Source organism: Oxyura jamaicensis, chromosome 1 (assembly GCF_011077185.1).
Source record: "Oxyura jamaicensis isolate SHBP4307 breed ruddy duck chromosome 1, BPBGC_Ojam_1.0, whole genome shotgun sequence".
NCBI lineage: Eukaryota > Metazoa > Chordata > Aves > Anseriformes > Anatidae > Oxyura > Oxyura jamaicensis.
Window position 1 is genome coordinate 5,114,073 of NC_048893.1, and position 21,562 is coordinate 5,135,634.

The following is a 21,562-nucleotide window of genomic DNA, read 5'->3' on the forward strand; positions in this document are numbered from 1 at the left end:
CAACCTCAGAAACTGGATATAAGGGCATACATAAAGATATTGGGGGGCGCGGGGGGGGGGGACGGGGGGGGGGGTGGCAGCGGAAACTACCTTTCTTTTGGCAAAGCTTTCATGAGACAGTCAGACACAATAATGGCTTCAGAAGCTGAGACCCCCAGGAAAACAGGCCATCATTTCAAAGCACAAATGCACATATTTGCACAGGATGCAGCTGGTTGTTGAGAGCAAGAATATCTTCCCAGTTATGAACCTCTAACCAAGTATCAATATGATAATTTAGGTACTAAAATCTAAATGTGTGTGAAAAAGTAAACCACTGCAGGCTTTGCTTTGTGCAGGAGGTTGAGGTATGTGATATCCTAAGGTTTCTTCTTGTTTGAACTTTCCTGTGATCCTATAGTCCCGTAAACATGACTAAGAGTAATTTTTCAGGGTAAATTCTTATATTTATTTATCAGCTTTGTTACTGTTGTTTTAAGACTGTAGGAATTTTCTAAAGAAATGGACTGAAAAACCAACAGCAGCAAAGAAACTATAAAATTAAATTCAACATCACTCTTTAATATCTAGGACAGAAGATACGAAGTTTGTAAGGCAAATAGAGTAAATCTATGTACATATTTTAATGGATTAGATGTTTAATACACGTGGATGACTGTCTTATGCTATGTTTTATTTGCTACAGTAAATGCATCATATCTTACAGACCACAGAGAATTGTGCTGCTGTATTAATTACATTTTTAAGTGATTTTCTAATCTTTGGACCATTTTAATATCTAACTGTTGCAGAGAGAGTGCATTAAAATTTCACACAGCGCTGCTATTTGAAATAATTTAAATAGTAAGCAAAAGCTCTCAATTTTTTGTGTTCTTTCAGCCATTTATTTCTATTAGTATCAAAGTGCTTGTTTTACATTATGGAAACATTCATTGCAAAAGCAAGTTGGATATTAGATTGACTCTTAGAGAAGAAATATATTCTCTGATAACATTACCCAGTGTGGAAGTGTTACACTTAAGATGTTAACTTCAGTATAAATCATCCTTCATATGAAATAAAAGTGCTTTATTGCATTACAGAAAGATCCTAAAACACAGTAGATGGATGTAGTAGGATGTATTCTGGGTGTTGACAGTCAATTGCTGCTCTTTTTAAAGTAAAAGATGAAATTGTAGACAATGATATCCAAAAGAACGTAAAATTCTGATGTATACCCACAAAATCAATGACTATTTAGAATGAAGCTTGAAAACTTGGTATAAAACACTATCTTTATCTCATCAAGCTGGGCCTACAACTTGTCCCATTGAGGGGATTTATGGAGGCAGTACTGCAGTATCATTAAATGAATGTGAATTCCCTTGCGCCTTCAGGTCTAAAGCACACAGTGGAATGTTATGACCTGTTGAGATTTTTCTGAGCAGCAGCAAAGGTAATAACAGCTTCACTTACAGGGATACGGGAAATCAACCAGTCATTCCTTTCAGGTTTGTCTTTGCTTGTGAATAACATAACCATATTCTAGAAGTATGTTCAGCAAAACAAGGAATTAATCTGTTTTCAGATTTTGCTGCCTTTTTTTTTTTTTCCTTTTTTTTCTTTCTGCAAATGTCATTTTTTCTCAGAAAGGCTTTTTTTTTTCTGTCTTAAAACATGGGGTATGTATTTGGTCTAAAAAGCATATTACTGTTCTCTCACTCTTTTTTTTTTTTTTTTTTTCCAAGAATTTCCTCTCCATGTTACTAACTAATCCTTAAGTAGCAGTTTTCATCAGTAGCTTTCAAATCAGTACAAAAGAGAAAAATGTCATTGTTCCTCCTGAACCTAAGGCACAGCAAGGGGGAGGAAGGATATGTTAAGTGGCTTGCATTAATCACCCAGCATGTTAGTGAAGCAAAACCCACCTCCTAGACCCTAGAACAGTTTTCTACCTACTTTTGCACAATTCTCTATAAATATCCTTGGGTGTCCAAATTTTGGCAAAAAATCCAGTTAAATCCTCAGTCCAAAATAACTTTAAGTATGGTCAGATATAGATTTAAACTTCACATTTGAGTGGTTCATTAGCTGAATGAGGAACTCGAGGTTCAGTTAGAAATATATATATATATATTTCCTTCCTTTTTAGTTCATTAGCTTCCAAGTACAGGGAGCCAAACTACAAGAATTTTTGTGTTTCAAAATGTTTATTGTTTTACTTTGTAACTCAGCAGACAGGGAAGAAGAGAGCAGGTGTGGAAGGCAGGGAAGAACAGTGGGACTCCTTCAAGACAGGAAAAAATACTCACAGGCATGGGGAGAGAAAGAAAGAATAACTTGCTTTGTGCTACCGATGCCTAGAGTGGAGGAGCTAAACTACATTCCCAACAGCAGTTCTGTGTCTTTCTCCAAGCACCTCATTTTTCCCCTAATAAGAAAAAGTGATACTTTGTCATGATGTATTAAAGATTATTATCTCCTGCAGCCCTTATGATTTTTTATGGTTGTATAGTGAACCCAGCTACAGTCCTTGATATTTGCACAGCAATTGGTTCTTACTCAAAGAAGAAAGTTTTTGTTTGTTCATGAAGTACTCCTTATTGATCCAGATGATGCCTTTGATTGCTGGTCATTGAGTCAGCAAGAGCAGGGCCAGATTCAAGATCTTTGAAAAACTGTGGACAACCCTTCAACTAGTTTGTATTGTTGAAAGACTCTGAAAAAGGTCCACATGGCTGTCACACATCTGGGGTCTCTTTCCCTATCAGACAAAGAGTCAGTGACCCACACCATGAACCATCAGGACATAAGAGGCTACAAAAATCCATGGAAGTTTTATTGATTGCTGTGGGGATGGGAAAAAAAGCTTGCATATACTGGGGCTTGATCTACCAATGGTAGCTTCTCTTCTAGCGGAAAGTCCTTTGTAGGACAACCAATACCTGCAGATTTCCAGGGGACATACTCTGGAGGTCCTAGAGGTCTTTACATTCACAAATCCTGGAAATTTACCAACATCTTTAAGGATAGCACAGTGCTCTTCATGTCCTCTGATACAGCTTAATAGATGGCTTACAGAGAGAAGTGAGTCACAAACATGAATGGAGTCCAACTATATGAAAACCACACTAATAAAAGAGATTTCTTGAATGAGAGCAAGAGCTAACTATCCATCTACCATTGAATACAATACACATATCCATCAACATCATAGGAAAGCCTACAGAATCCAGACAGTATTTGAACACCTGAGGCTCTCGGATGCATTAAAGGACTTACAGATTGGGAAATACAAACCTTCATGCTCCAGTGCTTAAACACACAAAGACTTGGCTTTGCCCACAAGCCAACGTCAATGTCTTCTTTGTCTCAGGGATTTCTTTCTCAGACTTGCGGGAAGGCAGGATCACACACTAAGGAAGTGTGACGAACGTATAGTTTTATCTTGTGGTAATACCTAAAAGCATTAGCTGAAATTATTGTGTCACTGTGCTAGGCACTGCACCAGCGCTATAAGAGAGTAGAAGTCTCAAGCTGGCTTTCATTTAAATAGATGACAGAATGGGAGAATGTAAGTATTATCATTCCCATTGAGCAAACAAAGGGCTGATAGCACTCAGGGGGGTCAGGCAGATTAGGAAAGGAAACCCCGATCTCCCAACTCCCAGGTCAATGTCAGAACCAAACAATCACCATTCCACCCTTGACAGAGCTGTTGTCTCTAGGTTTTTATCAGCACGTACTGCTTCCAGCAGTTGCCTTTCTGATTTCCATATGCCTATTAATTTTCCTATAGATGACGTAAAAGATCAGGGAAAAAAAAAAAAAAAAAAAAAAAAGCATATGCAAATGTGTCAAGAAAAATGCCATCCCTTTCTGAAGGCTTATTGTTAAATAAATAAATAAAATAATATTAAAGAATGGAAAAATTACCAAGGGAGTCATAAAAAGTTAGCTTTAGGCCAGAAAAATGTTGCTTTTCATTTCTATATAGTACACGAGAATATTTTGTGGACTAACAGTGCATGAATAATGTTTTATTAAAATGTATATCTTTACAGCTTTATTTTATCAGGTCCTTCAAGGCTTGGCATAAAAAAGGTTTAACAAGTTTGACACATGCTGATTTAGCATTTATACCACAAACTGAATCTGCTGCTTTGTAAGGGAAAATAGGCCAGCTTTCAAAATACAAACACTGTGAAGTATTCAAAGTGAAACAAAACAAAAGTGAGAAGTGGGAAGAACAAAAAAAAAAAAAAAAAAAAAAAAGAGAGAGAGAGAGAGAGAGAGAAGGGGAAAAATGCAAACCTGCAAACCATAATTATTTCAAACCCACTGTGGAAAGGTTTTGGACTAACTTCAGAATTATATTGCTTTAAAAGTTGCAGCACTGATGGTCTTAACATGCAAGTTTCTTAATTCTCAGTAAGCCTGATCTATAGGTTTCCACTGAAATAGTTTAAGTTTTTTCTCTTTTCAATGAGCATTTGACCAGGACCTTCCTGAACAACCTTAACACTTTCAACTACTAAATGTATTAGCCAAAATAGAACATTTCTGAGAATGCAACGGAGTGTTAAAATTTTAAATTATGGTCACATCACCAGTTGTAGAAATAGGTATTTTAGAAATCTTGTTTGGCTTTAGTCACCCCAGAAAAAAAGTGCTCTATTGTTAATGTTAGTAAACCCTAATTGGGGCTGTTATTTTCAAGTTGTTTTACAAGGCAGTAATTTATGTATCACTGTAAGCCCCAGCATTTAGGAAGAAAAAGGTTTTTCCTACACTTTGCTAAACTGTGACCTAGATTCCTGCCATGTGGAATTTTTTAGTCAAAGCTCAGCTGAACTCTTAGCTAACCTGTCTTGTGCAGGAAACTGTTCAATGTCTTCAACCAGAATTTTTCATTTTTTACAAATCCTGGATAGCCAGCACATTTTGTAACTTTGCATTTCCATTATTAAAATTGCCAGATGGAGACAAGTTAAAATGATTTTTTGTTTTTGTTACTTTGATATTTTTGTACTTCTGCTTTTAAAGTAACCAGATGGGGGTTAGCTAAATCCTCTGAGCTCCTTGTTTATCCAAATAGGCTGTAGAGACAAATATTTAAATCTGTACACAAAGTTTGCTTGAATTGCTATAGCACTGCAATAGGCAGAGGACAGGTAACATATCTTTTTTTGTTATCAGGGCATCATCTTTACAGAGCTAATCAATAAACTAATTAAGATTTGGAATTGTACCATTGTTCAACTTCACTGTGGGGTTTTTAAGCTCTATTGACATCTCTTCCACATTTCCTATACTTCTGCCAAATTAAAAGCAACAGAAATTTGCCTGTATCATGACACATATTTGGACTTTTATTTCTTGATATTTTGAACAGAAGGAACCCACTCCACTTGGTAATTCAACATGGGTGTTAGAAGAAAAGCTAGCTATATGTGATTCCCCAAATGTTGTATCTTTGATAAACACATTTTTAATAAGAGTGAAGATAATTTTCCCAGCCTATGTATTCTCTTTATTCTAAAACTTCCAAACATTCTAGTACCTTCAAATCCTTTCAATAACAATCATTTCAGAGGCAATTAAAATATTTTTAATTTGTATTGCAATTTTCCTGTCATTAAAATTTAAATATCAAGAGATTCAAAAGCTACTTGTACTTTCATTTTCTATCAACACAGGCACTTTCTGCAGCAATTCATGAGAAGGAACTGGTTGATGATGGTTGTCACATCCCACTGAAACTTCCACGAAGTATACGTTATATAAAACCTGAGCCTCAAAAAGTAAAATTAACAAAGCTGGTCTCATTAAGTATACATCATTATTTTTGATGATTCAACGGTCCTTTATTTAAATTCATCTACTTGGAAAAAATGAGTATAGGAAGCATAAACCAAAAAATCTGTAATTTATTTTTAAGCTTTGTGAAAGCATCTTTATTCTTTCAGAGAGTGAATGCTTTGTAGTTTTAGCCAGAAGTTTTTGTTTTAACTGTGTCAGCTACTATAAATCTTCCCTTAACAGTATCCATAGGCAATACAATAGTAGAAAATAGTAGAAGATGAGGGAATATGCCAGTTTTGGGGGTAGCATGTGTGATAACACTAACAGAAATTTTAAGCCTTTTTTTTTGTCTTTTAATGGTATATTAAGTATAAGACAGATTCATACATTCCTGAATAGATAACATAACTATATACCACAATTGCAAATTTCTCTCCATTGTGTGTTTTATTGCTGGGTGATTCAAAACCAATAAAATGCTGGAATGGTCCTAGGAAGAATATATATATATGTGTGTGTGTGTAGTTAGATTGGGTAATGTGGCTAATGGAAAATAATAACTGGGGAATTTATAAAAGTTGGAAAATTTCTAGTTTAATAATAAAGGAACAACTCTTAATTTTGCCTACTTTGTAATAATTTGTTCAAGGGAAGATTTGATTTTCATCAGTGAAGAAATTGTCTTGAGATTTTCATTAAAAATCAATAACTATGTAAATCTACATTTTCCAGTCACATATTACCTTGTTTGTTCAGTTGCCTACCCTATGAATTTTCATTTTAAGTTTAACTTCTAAACATTTTGTGAATATAGTCGGGAAGAGTGACGTCAATAGAGCACTTTAAATCCTTATAGCAATTTCTAAGCAGTTCTGTGTAAAATTTCAGTGTGGTGTTGTCTCTGAAACATTCTCACAGATTTAATCCTCTTCACAGTGAACCTTCTCCATAATGTAATCACCTTCATAATATTCCCTTCTTCTTTAATTTAATCTTCTTTCCCATTTGGAGAGTGGAAATAAGGGTTAAGCATTGCAAACGCTCATTGATATAAAATCAGCTGATAGCTGTTGATGAGCATGTTCTAGGAAGACTGCAGAGCAAGTTGTTTTGCTTTGTTTTCTGCTAGGCATTGCGGGCGGCCCAATCCTCTCTGCAGGCCTCCACTCCCACAGAGCTGTCCAGATGGTCTGGCTCCGACCCTCTTCCCTTTCATGTGAGGTGGGGAGGTGGTGGGGGAAAGTTTGTGTCTGGCTTAAGTGACTCATCCCCTCAGATCCCCAGGCCTCAGCTGTTGTACAGTCCTCAGAAGAGCACAACACGTGCCTTACACAACTGTTTTTTTTCTATAATCCCATCACCACCATCACCACCTCTTGCTCCTTGATCCTGAGAAGGATGCAGGGGAGCAGATGTTGCCCCCGTTAGCTCTACTTCATAAGGCAAGCTGGAGAGTGAAAAGCAGAGCACATTGGGAAGGCTCTAGCTGGTTACAACAAAAGTACAGCAGAAAATTTAGGGTTTTTTGTTGTTGTTGTTGTTGTTGTTGTTGTTGGAGAAAGGCCAGTTTTCTAGGACTGTGGAAGCCACAAACTGACTGAAACATATGGGAGGTCAGTCTCACCCCATTCCCGGATGGCTGTACCTGTGCTCCAGGCTGGCTGAAAGCTGTCTGTGCTTAGCACAGCCTGACCCTCAGCTGATAACCCATAGAGCACACAACTAACTTTTCACTTGAATAGTTGTTGGAGCAGCCAAGAGGGCTTAAACTAGTTTGTGTAGTATGGTATTATGAAGGCCCACGCAGTCCAAATTGAAAATTAATGACAAAAAATTGAACCTGTGCATCAATTAATGTGAAATATATGCGTTGTCTTATTTTTCACTTGTGAGTGCTAGATCTGTGAATTAAAATCAAAGGAAATTAGGAATTTAGGTAGGAAAAAAAATGATAGTTATCTTGCTGAAAAACTGTTGATTTGAATAATCAGGTTGAATAATCAGGCATAATATCTCTACTAATAAGCAATTTATAAATGGCGGATTGAAAAAAAAAAAAAAAAGTGAATGGAAAGGAATATATTTTAAGATCATATTTGACTGAAGTTGGAAAGGACCTTACAGGAGCTCTCTAGTCAAACCTCCTGCTCAAAACCAGGTCACACCAAATTGCTCAAAAAGAAGAGCCTGAAAAAATCAATCTATTTAAAACACAAAATACTCTTTCTAGAGAGAGAATTCTTGAAATGGACATCATTTGTAATGGATAGATAGAACAGGAGTTTCCCACAGTCAGGTGCTGTGGAGTTCTGTGCATAGGTTCATGAACCATAGGGATCATAGGAGAGGCACTGCTCTGTACTATAACCACTGTTTGAATCTGTTTTAGCGGGACTGAAAGGACACACCAATCAATTATAGAACTAACAGTGCTATAACGTCAGCTCCACTCAATTATTTCAAACAAAAGACACAAATCTAACCTTAGAACCAGATGCATTATTCCATAAGCACCAATCAGTAATGTGGGGAGAAGAAATGTGGTGTGGTGGGAGACTTCAATTCCAGAGACGTGGCTACTGTATCTGTGTAGTTGGTAGCAAAATATCAATGATGATTTCTGTTTGTTTGTTTTTTAAAAGAAAGAAGTTTCAAATACAAACAGTATAATGCTCAATGCAAACAAAGTCTGTTTTGGACTTCATTATTGTGGATTAAGATGAATTTGTCACTAGACTGGAAGCTACTGGTTGCCTAAGGAGGAATTATCATGAAATGATTACATTCAGTGCGGTAAACTGAATACATCCCAGCTAGTCACACACACACTGGTGCTTTAAAAGAGAAAACTTTTCAAAAGAGAAAATTCATGGATGAAACTGATTGGAAAATAGAAAGTTCTTTATTAACTGTTTATTAGATTATCAACAAAGAGGACACCTTTGGCTAAAAGCTTAGGCCATCTCAGTGGTATGGACAGTAATTAAAGATATGTAGAAATGTAGCAATGAAAGAAATAAGAAAGAGAGAATTAGATGATGAAAAAATATGAAATACATAAGATTTTCACAGAGAAGCTAAAAGCATAGCAGAGGGTGCCTGTCAGGACTCCAAACAAGTGGAAGAAACTGAAGGTGTGCCAGGAGAAAACAGCAGTGCTATAGCTCAGGGGACTCTGAACATTTATTGCCACATACTGGTACTGTTGCTGGTAAGGCTGTAACAGTTTGGCTCTGGGACAGACCATTTACTTGAAAGTGGTTCTTATTTCACTCTTTAATTTGGGAATTCCTGCCTGTAGGAGCCCTTTTCTTGAATTATTGAAAATGATATAATTTCTAAAAATCCAATGCATTTTTTCATTCACTAGGTTATTTTCTTAATTATATTTACTGAAGATAGTTTCAGTTGCAGTTTTGTTCACCTTCAATTTATGTTCTTATTTCTAAAGCCTTTGGCAGTCTTTCAAAGAGTATCCATACACACTGAATTTCTTCTCTCAGCTCTAGATGATAGCTCCCAATAAATCCACAAGCAGTGCTTGCAGAGACGAGAGCACCTTCCCTTTTCTCCTCCCCTGAGCAGAGCTCCAGAATAAATCATGATCCTCAGCACTTCATTGATCTTGGTAAAGCTCTCCTTTCTGCCAAATTCAAAGGCTGATGAAGTTGCAGCTACTATTTCTCCAGTTCTCTGCCAGATTTTACAGCAGTTTTTGGAGCAGAAATTTAAAAATAAATAAATAAATAAAAATAAAATAAAATAAATAAATAACGTAGTATGTTAATGCTTAAGTCTAGCTTTTTAATTCTGAGTATCCAGAAGCTGTCTTTCTGACCAGGTCAAGGCAGATTTCCACAACAGCAGTGTTGGTCAGATGTGAGATTGAACTGTGACACACATATCAGTTCAGGTGGTTTCACTAAAATGGTTCTGACCTCTGACAGCAGGGGAGAGCAGCCAGATGGGAACTGGGAAGAAGGAATTTGCTTCAGCAAGAGCTGGCAAACTTTCAGCATATACGGGTGGGGTATAAAATGACATCACTTGTGTGCTGGGCTGAGCACTATTTTAAAGCAGTTTCCAGACCAACAGTGGTATTCGTACCATCTGGATGTAAATTCCTGGTATAGGTCATTATAAGCTAAAGTCACTAATGGCAGTTCAGGAAAGATAGAAGTGGACAATATTATTTTCTAGCCCATAGGTGATAAATACATAGGTTCCATATTTGAAATGTAGAAGGACAATCTGCTCATATCATCTAAGGGTGACATTTGTTTCAAATGTACTAAAAATTAGGTTGCTAGAAACATCTCAGAGGAATAGGTTATTTTAAATGTGTAGACCAAATTAATCTGCACTGAAAGGGAGATACTGTTTATCAGACTGTGGTCATGTTAATGTTCTTTGGATTCAAGAAGGGAAGGTGTGCTGCCCCACATAGCCACAGGTTTTTAAATCTGTCATGAATGGGAAAATACCAAAAAAAAGATACAGAATATTTGGCTGAAAAAAACTTTAATTAATGTAATTCATGAAAACCAGGAATTCCATCAAAAATATCCATTTCATTCTTTTATGAAATTACAAGGAAAAAATAACAACACAGCTTTGGTACTCCTGGATTCTACTGTTCGTGTGCTTTGGCAATCTAGGGAAGATTATGACTCTTCATTACCAACAAAGCACAATTTAATGGATTGAGCACAGGCCAATTAACATCTCAAAGCAGGCCTCAGCTGGAAGATTGCATTTTTGAAGATGTATTAGGCTCAGTTTTGTCATCAATTATGTCAACATGAAGCATGAACCCACTACTGACATCATAAAACTAACATGAATTTTAGATGCAGCTTCTGATTTTGAAAATAGGGTTGTCTGAAAACATCCTTTGAGTGAGAAAAAAATATATCAAATAGTAAAGAACATTTTCTTTAAGTTAGCCATATAGAATTCAGGCTGTTTGGGAAGATTTCAACCTTTTTTGTTGTTGTTGTTTCTAGAGCCAAATAAATGTTCCATTGGAGACTAAAAAAAAAAACAATATTTCATAGAAAAATTAGGTCTGTTCATGATTAGTTCAAATAATCTTTACTTTCTAAGAATCTGATATCAAAAAGAAAAAAATAAAAAAAAAAAATAAAAAAAAAAGTTTTCAGAATCTGAAAGTAGCCTGAAAAGTGCCTAGGTACCTGTTTCTGCAAGAGGAAAATACTGACTCCTCAAAAGCTGTTTCAAATTACTGGATAAGGAATAATTAGCAACAACTAGAATTTGTCATTTATAGACAAGCTGCAAAACAAATAAATACAAAGTATTTGAACAAATTGTTATGAAAAACAGCAGTACCTTCCCCTCCTGATCTTAGATGGAAACTATCTTCCTGACTGATTTGGAACAGATGAACATGATTTGCAATTTGGTCCTCTTCAAGTTCTGTCAGACGGGGAAACAGTGAAATCTAAGGAACTGTACGTGATGATCCACTGATATCTTCTGGCCTGACACACCAGGAACCTGTGAAGTGAATTTCTGAAGGAAACCCCAAGAGCTATTAACAAACCTGCCCAATGCAGGCATTGGGAACACATCCACTGTTAGCTCCTGCAGCTTCCAGGGAAGTACTGGTTTGCTGAGGCTATACCAATTGCCAAATGAGAATATAAAATATTTTCCTTTTTACTCTATGTGCCAAACCATAAAAAATGCAATTTTCAAGACATCCACTATCTAGAGGGCAATGTAGCATTCTAGAAAGTTGTTTCTGTTAATCTATTTTTGCAGTCTTTATTTGTTGGATTTTTTCAGATGAAGAAATGAATGTTTATGCCTGAGGTTTAAAAAGTAATAAAAATGCTTTATTTTCAACATGGGAACCAGTGCTTGTCTTTATTGGAATCATAGCCCAGATCTTGTCTAGTAGAAAGATCACTACATTGACTTTTGAAGATGAGGTCAGAAAGAAAAATGTGACATGAGATTTTGAATATTTTTGAACAGAAGAAAATGACATTTTGTAAACAAAATACATGTGTGAATATGGGCTGTATATATAAATAATTTAATTTGGGCTACCCTAGTTATTAATGCTTTGAAAATATAAAACTTGCATGAAGAGATTAAGGAAATAATGGAATAGTCAGCATGGGAATGAATGAGCATTTGTGTGACACTTTATTTAAAAAGAGAAGTGTTCAGAAATAGAAAAAAAAAAAAAAAGTACTTTTTTCCATATATAAAATATATTTTTTTTTATGTGATAATAGAAAATAGTTGGAGAAGAGAAGAGAGGAGAGGAGAGAAGAGCTTTCTCTGTTTACCTCTTCATGAGGAAAATAACTTTTTAGTAATTTTTTTAATGGATAAATTGCATTTTAGACCTGAATTTAATTCCAACCCTCTAGTGATGTAATAACACTGCTATGAAACTCTCTCTTGCACTGTTTTCACAAGGATAGCATGTTGAGTATTTTTCGTAGGGAAAGCAAAAGATTATTTTAGTGTGCTCCATGGTGCTCTGTGTGGGTATATGACACACCTGTACATGGATTTGTAGATGCTTGTATCTATGCACACATCTTTATGCAAAGGCTCCAAGAGAGTTACATGCCCAGACTCAGGACATTTAATTGGTTTTTGTGAAGAGAAGAATCTCCTGGCAGCTGTTATGACAAAAAGTGGTCTTTCCCTTTTTGACCTATCTCCCTGCTTTTGTAATAGGAAGGGAAGATGAAACTGTGTCATCTCTAGTGAATCCAGAAAATCTTGAATCCTGACCAACCAACATCAGATACAATCTCAGCCTGAGCTGATGCAGTTCATACACAGGCAAAAAGGATGTTCTTTCATGCCTTCATATGAAATATGCATGTGATTGCTCAGGCATCTAAAGCATTTTCTCTTTCCCTACTTGCATGTAACCATCTTTAGTTCAATATAGCATACAATTACTGGGGATGTCCCCTCTCCCTTCCCCGCCCCCCCCCCCCCCCCCCCCCCCCCTCCACCTCCCCCTTCCCCTGTTTAAAGGATAGAAGCTCAATGTACAAGGTAGGAGTTTGTGGTTGGTACTTTCAAAATTACATGCCTGACTGTCATTTCATAAAGATTAAATTTCAAAAATGAAATATTTATTTTAACATTTTCTCAATTTCATCATTATTCCCTTTTCATTATTTTCCACTTATTTCCCTCTAGGACTTAGGAGCTTTGAAATTATTTTTTATTTGTAAAGGCTATGGTATAGGTGACCATTATTTAAAGCTTCATGGGGTTCTAGTTTAGCTACAGCAACTCTCAAATTTTTGAGGTAGTAGAAACCATCTGTCTCAACAGATCATGTTCTTTTACACTGAATGACAAACTAGTATTTCAGTTGATTTAGACTTAAAACAATCTTGGAAAGAAGGGAATTTCAGAAAGCTGACAATTTTTCGGTCTTCTACTAAGTTCCTAATGTTCTGCTCTGTGAATTGCTAGGGTGGTATCTGTCCCTCCCAGATGGGAAAGTAGGACACGTAAAAAAAAAAAATAGTTTTCTCAATGTCAGGAAGACTAAGTGGAATTAGCTAAATATCTCCATCTAGTCCCTTACCAATAACTTTCCTTTTCTCTGGACTCCTGCAATGGATAGAAAACCAGAGGTAAATGTTTAGAGTCTATTCAAAACACATGGATATGGGAGCACTAATTGTCCTTTTTGTCTTTGGAAATCCTCCCCTAAACATTTTACAGTATGCATTCAGCATAATTAAATTACTCTGAGATTTATACTTCAATGCTGCATGAGATGGAATTCAGTCTGTATAAATGCAGCTGTGGTCCATGTGAAAACATGGCCTTCATAACAAAGCACTTATTAAGGTCATTACCAAAGTTTTTATTTTCTGGACTGTGTTAGGGAGGCAGCCTGAACAATAACCTTTTGACAAGGATTCATAATTACCTCTTGGTGCTCGCTGTATGACCTGACACCAAAAGAATGGAAATGAATAGACAGACAATGTCAGCTTTGGCATTTCAGGCTACTGTGGCACCAGAAGGGTTAACGGCTGCTATTTTCCTCTGTACCAAATTTGACCCATGACTCCCCCGAATGGAATGAAAGGAGCAGATTGGGGTGTGCAAGTAGCTCTTTTTGAAAATGTGTGGCAAGTACAAGGAGCTTTTCTTTTCTTTCATTCTTTCCTTTGGGTTAGGAAGGGCAACCCCTGCCTTGGACTACAGAAGTGTTCTTGCTCTGCCTATGAATCTGCAGAATGAAGAAACTCTCCTGCTAGCCAATAAAGAGAAATTTAGCACAGGACATAAATGTTTGGCTCATATGCTGTTTAAAGTAAACTACAAACACCTTAAAAACAATTAGGATGACGGGAGTTTGGGGAAGGCTGTCTTTTCAGAGAGGCTGGAAAGCATTTCTCCCATAATAAAGTATGCCGTAACAGTCATTTTCTGCTGGGTGAATAAGCACAAAACACATCTTTGTTCATAAGGCTTTTTATTGTAGTAGTTGTCATGAGCAAAACCTGAAAGTACTTGAAAATCCATTAAAATCAAAATCCATAAAAAAAAAAAAAAAAAAATCTGGAAAGTTTGTCTCTGTAGACTTTGTAAAAGTGAGAAGTCGATAAGTATGAGACACATTTATGTAATTTAAGATTAATGATTAACTGTTAAAGTGCAGGCTTTGTACAATCAAGCCTGCTGTTCAGCAAAGAAACAAACCCCTTAAATCTCTGCAGCTGCTGGAGGAAGCCAACTTCTAACTTGCTCTGTGTGATAAGATGCCCTGAATCCCAGAATCTAGCCATTGACTGGCTGTGAATCAGCGATTACTGACTGTCTCCGGGGTGTTTCGGTTACAGTACTCTTTCCCAAAGGGCAATTGTCATTTGGATTTATGCCTGCTTGTAACTGCTTTTTCTCCGGTTGTGTTCAAGCACTGGTGCATGACTTTGTGCATTTCTTAAACTTAAGACTTACAATTTCTTGTCTCCCAGATCATGTATTTCACCAGGGGAGAATAGGCTCACTTTAAAGATTTGTAATACTTGGATTTACTCATACCGGTTCTAGCAGTGGTAGCAGTGGGACTTTTTTTTTTTTTTTTTTTTTTTTTTCTTTCCAACAGAATTATTAAATTCAGACAGTTTTTTTCACTCATCCAGGCCATGAACAAGTGCCTGAGTTACCAAGTTTAAACAACATCTTGGCGACTTTAAAACGTCTGGCTGGTCAGCAGGAAAGGAAAAGCTGCTTGTAAAGCACTGGAATGCATTTTCAATTAGTCACTACATTGCTTAAAAGGCCAGGCATTAGGCACTGGGATGAGAGGCAGGGGGGTGGTAGTGCTGGCAGGAGGGACAGCATGAGACAGTCTGGAGAAGAGTCTTTATCAGCCCAGAACAGCAGCCCTGAAGTTTGAGGCCACTCTTTAAAAGATAAGCTTTTGTTTAACAGCCTCCCCAGGGACAATGAGGTTTTCCTGGTACAAGACCAGTGTTTCTTTCAAATAATTTAATATTGCTTTTTATGAAAGAGCAATCGAGATGAGATGATGAGCAATGGAAAATATGTGTTGGGAAGATGTTAGCAGTTATTTAGTTCCCTATTATTTCCTGATAACCCGACTGTTGGGTATCGTGACCAAAAAGTTGTGCTTTGGCAGACTTTCCTTGGCTCCTAAAATATTTTTGAATGAGATAACACCTTTGAAAGGGATTAAATAACTGGCCTAAACTGCTTACTACACTTGGTTTATTTTCCTGCCCTACTCTATGAAGTCCTCAGCCCAATAAGTTTCTAATAAAGAAACAGCTAAAAAAGAAATCTCATGACATAAAAGCATCTTTCTAATGCTCAGTAGCCATCATTGCTCATGCTTTTTTAAATGCTTTGTCCTGTACTTGACCTTCAAATGTTTGTAGCTGGCTGATCTGGAACTTTTTTTGGCTCCACAGCTGTCTAAACTAAGGATGATGACATTGCGTAGAGATCCCTTTGTGTATGTGCATGTATATACGAATACCATTTTCAAAAGTATACATATATTTACTTTAACATGACTCAAGATCTTGGAAAGCTTGTACTTCTTTATCATATAAACCGAGAACTGCAAAACTCTCAATGGTGGGACTTGTTATGGCATGAAAGACCCAAGTTATACAATAGGCTGGATTTCAGCAGGTAGAGGAAATTTTCAAAGCTGTTGCCTTCTGGCTAACTGTAATAAATTTGCCTAAGTAATATTTCACAGATGTGTTGCCTGTTTCTTGGCAAACAAGCTAAAGATCACAGGAAATTTCTTCAGTTAAAGAATAAAATAAAAGATTTGAAGACAAAGTCCTTAACCACAACAGAAATCCAAAAAAAAAAAAAAAAAAAAAAAAAAGCTAAAAGATGGGAGGGAGTACTGCAATCCAAGCACAAGAGTTAAAACAATTTTACAGTGAGTATCTGTTTTATTTGTTTTCTCCTACTATAGCTACATGCTCTATGAAATACGTGAGGCTGTTTTGGAAAATCCATTGCCTGACACAAGTTTCTCTGTGCTAAACTTAATCTTCTAGTTTTATTTTTAGAAAGCTTATGGTTGCTTTCTTCAATGTTGTAGAAAGTCTGCCAAAATGCCAGCCAGGTCCAGCAAAATGGAGACCTGGCCTTCCTTCCAAGGATGAAAAATTTAAGTTGAAAACAATAAAAATAACCATAAATAATTGCAAATGGTAAAGCAATAAGAATCTTTATCCCTAATTTATTGTTTTAATGGAGATACATCGGAAGAAAATAATGAAGTGTTTTCTGTGGGATGGCAGTGAAAAGTAAGATAATGGAAAGCATAGGATATGTTTGTTAGAGAGAAAATTCTTGAAATGGAGATAGTTCTTTGAGTTTCTGGGTGAACAGCATAAGAAACATTGCATCTCAGTAGAGTTCTGGACAGGTTTGGCAATGTCCTGAAGTGTGTGACAGGGGACAAGTTGTTTCCCTTGGCCTTTGTTCCACCTACACCAGGAGAAACTGTGGTCCTCTACCTTGTGTCTCACCTTGTGTCTACGCCTTGGTGGCTATGGGTGTAGAATCATCCAACCTTGATGTAAAGGCCTCTTACCCTTGCAGCTCACACCTACTCCAGTACAGAAACTGAAACCATTGTATCCCTAAGTGGGTATAAAAGGTAGAGCATCATATTTCCCATCTCATCTTGATGTGCAACAGCAGCTGGATAAGATGCAACAAGGACCCAAACCAAACTTGCCAAGGGGACATAATAGAATAGGGAATCTTGATTTTTTTTGTTTGTTTGATTGTAGACTGCTTGGAAACTTTACTACTTTGAGCCTGGTACCTGGTCATTGACAGAAAACAGTCAATAACAAGTTTACATGGCAAAATACATGAATATGGCCCTAAAACAAACAAATGGGAAAGAAAGGCATTGAAAAGGGAGAAGAGGCAAGGTACTATAACCAGTTACATCCTCCACAGCCTCAAGTAAGTGTTAACCTGTGTAATTATGGCTTACAAACTTTGGGAAGGAAGGAGGATATACTGGGAAATCTGTTTTAATTGTATTCCAAGCAGAAAATAAAGGTTTCAGCAGTTCCACAAAGAAACATATGACAAGTGGCAACTGAATTTCACTTTCCATGGCAAGCCACTTGCTGTGGGTAAATAAATATATGGCCCCATAGTATTGAAAGGTTTATCCATGAACAAGTGGACCAAATCACCTTGTGCCAAACTTTTGTTAAGAGAAAGGTGGAGTATCTGTAAACTGTCCTCCACCCTCCCACCCCCAGATCTGTACCTGCAATCTCTCCATCAGCAGTCCCTGATGTCATTACCGTTATCACACTCCTCCAAGACAAAGCAAACGTGTTGGAGCTGTTGCCCAAGGGAGGATAAAAAATCCATATGTCTGAACCTGGGACCTTGCTTGCTAAATCAATCTGCTGATATGGTCCCATAAGCTTAGCCAGGGGCTTCACCAGAGGAAAAGAGGCAGGAGGGGACTCAATGCATGTTCCTCCTAAAGGAAAGGCCGATGATGCACTGACTTTGAACAAGAGGAGACATTTTTTTAAGTAGATTAAAGTGATCATTTTTATCTAACCACTATCTCCTGGCTACTGTCTGGCAGACAAAATGGTCACAAGGCATTTTGGAGGAGTGTCACCATCTGTGCTGCCTTTGTACCACGGGGAGACCAGCAAGGGGAGGTTCAGGCTGCCAAAACCAGCCTACAGCAGCCAAGGGAGCCCTGAAAGCACAGCTCAAGTTCTAGCACACCAAAAGGAATTGGTGGAAGACTTAATGCAGTCTCCAAAGCTTATTATGTTTATGTTTTGTTATGCACTTTGTTATGTTTCCATGAGTGTGTGATGTCACACACTACCAGATTTTTATGTGTCCATCATATCACTGCTTCCTTTTAACATACAAGGGCTGTTTAAAAAAAATATTTTTTTTAAGAAAAGAACTGATGGCAGGGAGGAACTAGGAGCATATGCCTGTGCTATAAATAGCAAAGTGGAAGTATCTGTCATTTGGGGTAGTTTAGTTCTGACTGAAGACTTTAAAAGACACTGTTTTGCCTTTTTTTTTTTCTTTCTTGAATTTTAATTTAGGAATTTCCAGAAATCCCACAGAATTAGTGGAGCTCAAGGAGAGGATACAGTCATTCACAGGATGAATGGAAAACATGTAAAGGGAAAAAATGCAGAAGAGAAATATTCAAAAGCAGGGAAATCAATGTCAAAAACTGTTATAATAACACAAAAGAAGCCAATCATGTAGATTTTTCTGAATAAACAGACACTAGCAGAGCAGTTACACAACTTTGCAGATCACTATGGTGATCGGGAGGATGCTTTACTATTTATTTTTTAAGTAGCAACAAAAAGAAGAAATGGATTTAATGGAATTTTATAGACACCTTCTCCGCTTTCAAACATCCTAAGGTTATATATATCTTTGCATTATTAGGCTTTTTATTATTCTACCATAATAGCACTCTTGCTATAAATTAGACTGCTTTCAGTCAGAGCTTCAGCTTACAAATCCATCAAGTCTATTAGATTTTAAAGACAGACAGAGAGAGGGAGGGAAAGATGTTGCTGTATTCATAGGGTTGTGAACTGCTTTTTCAGGAGGCAGGGGAAAAGGGGTGTGTATAGATGGGGTGAAGTCAAGGGGAGGAGGAAAGGGTGGGAGAGGAGTTGCAGTTCTAAAGTCCCTCCTTTAAAAGTGTCAAACTCCAACCTGCACAGAATGGGGAAAGGGAGACCCCCAGCAACTTCCAGAAAATAATATAAAAGCAAACCTCAGAGGTAGAAGAAATACCCAAAAGGAGAAGACTGCAGCTTGCAGTAATCTGTAAATGATTGCTGGCAAAGACTGGAGGCTTCAAGCTTGAGCTGTGTTTGTTCCAAAAGAAAGCCAAGAAGGACGGTGTTAATAAAGAGAGATTTAACTGAGGGCTGTGCTTGGAATAAAGTGGGCTACAAAAAGGTCACATTTGATCAGTTGGAGCAGATTACAAGGGCTTTAAAAGGTAGTGGTGGAGAAATGAAACTGGGACTGTGAAGCAATATAGCACAAGATTGATTTTGGGGGTGGAGAGAAGCTGGGACAAGTGCTTATCAGCTTGAGAAGGAGGAAGAGCTGTGCTGGGTTTGTTGTCATTCCCACACTGAGTAGAGTACTTGCTGCTTTTGTGGTTAGACTGCCCTGCCGTTTTCTTTTTTTATTATTATCATTTTTATTGTTATTATTAATATAATGGTGTCTATAATCTCTGACTTGGATCCTCTGAAAGGCTGGAAAGTTTTAAGGTAGGCCTATGTTTTCTTCTGTTTGGTACAGGCGTTTTTTTGGTTTAGCCCTAAATTAACTGGAGCTTGAGTTATAATCGAAATGTGAGCCCTGGGCTTAAGTAAGAGAGGAGTTCCTGGTAATTAGAGCCCTTTTAAGATACAGCAAACCTTTAAGCAGATGTTTAGAGAGACCCGAGGGAGATTTTTAAAATATACTTCTCAGTGTTACAATGCAGTGAGGAAGTGTGGACTTCTTTTTTTTTTTTTTTAAGATTGCTCTGTAAATTCAAGTTAATAGTAAAGGCTCACACCAGTTGAAACTGCAGGATTAACTCTCTGCTTTCTCCACTGTACTTTGCAGGGGAATGGGTGGGAAACTTTAGGGGAGCAAAAAACAGCGTGAAAGTTGGGGAAAACAGGTTTGTGAGGGTATAAAAATCAGATTTCTTTATTTTTTTTAAAAAAAAAGCGCTTGTTCATTTTGGTTTTGAAACTTCCAGCTTGTCGTCCCTTTAAGGCATGTATTTGAAACTGAAATGTTGTTACTGATTTTTCCCTTCAGTACTACTATTTATTCTTTGAATAGTGAAGAACAATAACTCAAGCTGCTAAAAATGATAAGGGGAGGGGAGGGAAGGGGGGGAGCCCACTGTTACTGCCTGCTGAAGATATTAAAACTTTACAGTGTCAAATGTCCGTGTTTAATGCTGTTCTAATTGCATAGCTTTGCCTATTGAGAATCTCAACATGTAAAAAGTTTGCAGATGGTTTACAGAAACTTCACTAAAGCACTGGAAACATCTGTGGTGAATGTAGTTGGTTAAATTATAAAGTTAGTTAAATATAAAGTTTATTTCCCTCAACTGTTATGCAAAACATGAAGCTGCACATAATAAAGGTTTTTTATTATTTTTTAAATGAATAATTGCAATTATAACTTTGAATAATTTTGAAGAGATGTGTGAATTGTTTTGTTTTTTTTTTATATAATATATAAAATGTTAAACTATATGTGAGCTTCTTGCTGCAACATTTTTAATAGCTTAATGTCATGAGCTGAAAAACAACCCTTCAAAAGTCAAACCATAACGTCTACTTACGAGTTTTTTTCCTCAGATCTGCAGAGTGTTAAACTTTCTTTTCTCATAAGTTGAAATTTCTCTGACTGTCTTCAGAGCCTGTGCATAGCAATGTGGACTAAAATCCTTAATGCTTGTCTGTGGTGTGAGAATTGGCTAAGCAGTTTTACTGCAAGTTTAGGTCTTGATTTTATTTTATTTTATTTTTAACTTTTGTTGTTAAGTCATTTAGGACTGCCAGTTCGTGGTGACTAGATTCTCTTCAACTTCCTAAACTTCAGTGTAGAGGCTAGCGTGCTGCAGGCTCAGCAGTCTGAGTGGCATCAGGGAAGGGTGGTCATATTAGGGTGATCTGAGCTGGAGTGACTCCTGTGAGTCATCCCAAGCGAATGCCAGGAAAGTGCTTTTGCAGAGCTCCATATGTGTTGTCTGCTGCATGTGTGCGCCAGAAAAAAGCTATTCTAGGAATTATTTGAAAAGTTTATCCCATCCTGAGACAACTTCTGATTCCTCTGCTGATCTAGTCAGGTGATACCAGGTTTTTGCTGAGTGGAGGGATGACATGGAGGACTTGAAAGTTGAGATGATTTAAGGAGGAGAGGCTGTTGCCCTCTCAAAGAATCCTGTTTTCTTAGAAAAATGACATGTTTATATGACTGTACCAGAAATATCTCCCTGGCTCTCTTACAGCATGACAGAAGTTTCCTAACTTTTTGTGTGAAGCTGGAGATTAGAGCTTTACAGACACAGGGTAGGTCAGGGATATGATTAAATTGATTTACTGGACACTTCTTTATGTAGTTATTGTGTATGATTGCAGCAGCAACTCTGTACAGATCATCAGCAGGATGCAGAGTGTTAAAAGGCAGGAAGAGACAC

General features: G+C 37.1%; 1 protein-coding gene across 3 annotated transcripts in view; it reads left to right on the forward strand.

The window, feature by feature from the left end:
* The window catches only part of CELF2 (CUGBP Elav-like family member 2), a 565,285-nt gene that overhangs the window by 170,890 nt on the left and 372,833 nt on the right, over positions 1 to 21,562 (forward strand). The window contains exon 1 of one of the 3 annotated variants that reach the window (XM_035315490.1): positions 19,284 to 19,622. The exons of the other annotated variants lie outside the window; for them this stretch is intronic. Within the exon in view, the coding sequence (XP_035171381.1) occupies positions 19,570 to 19,622 (53 nt within the window). The 5' untranslated portion in view covers positions 19,284 to 19,569. Of the gene's footprint in view, positions 1 to 19,283; positions 19,623 to 21,562 lie in introns of those variants that run through there. 3 annotated transcript variants of the gene reach the window in all.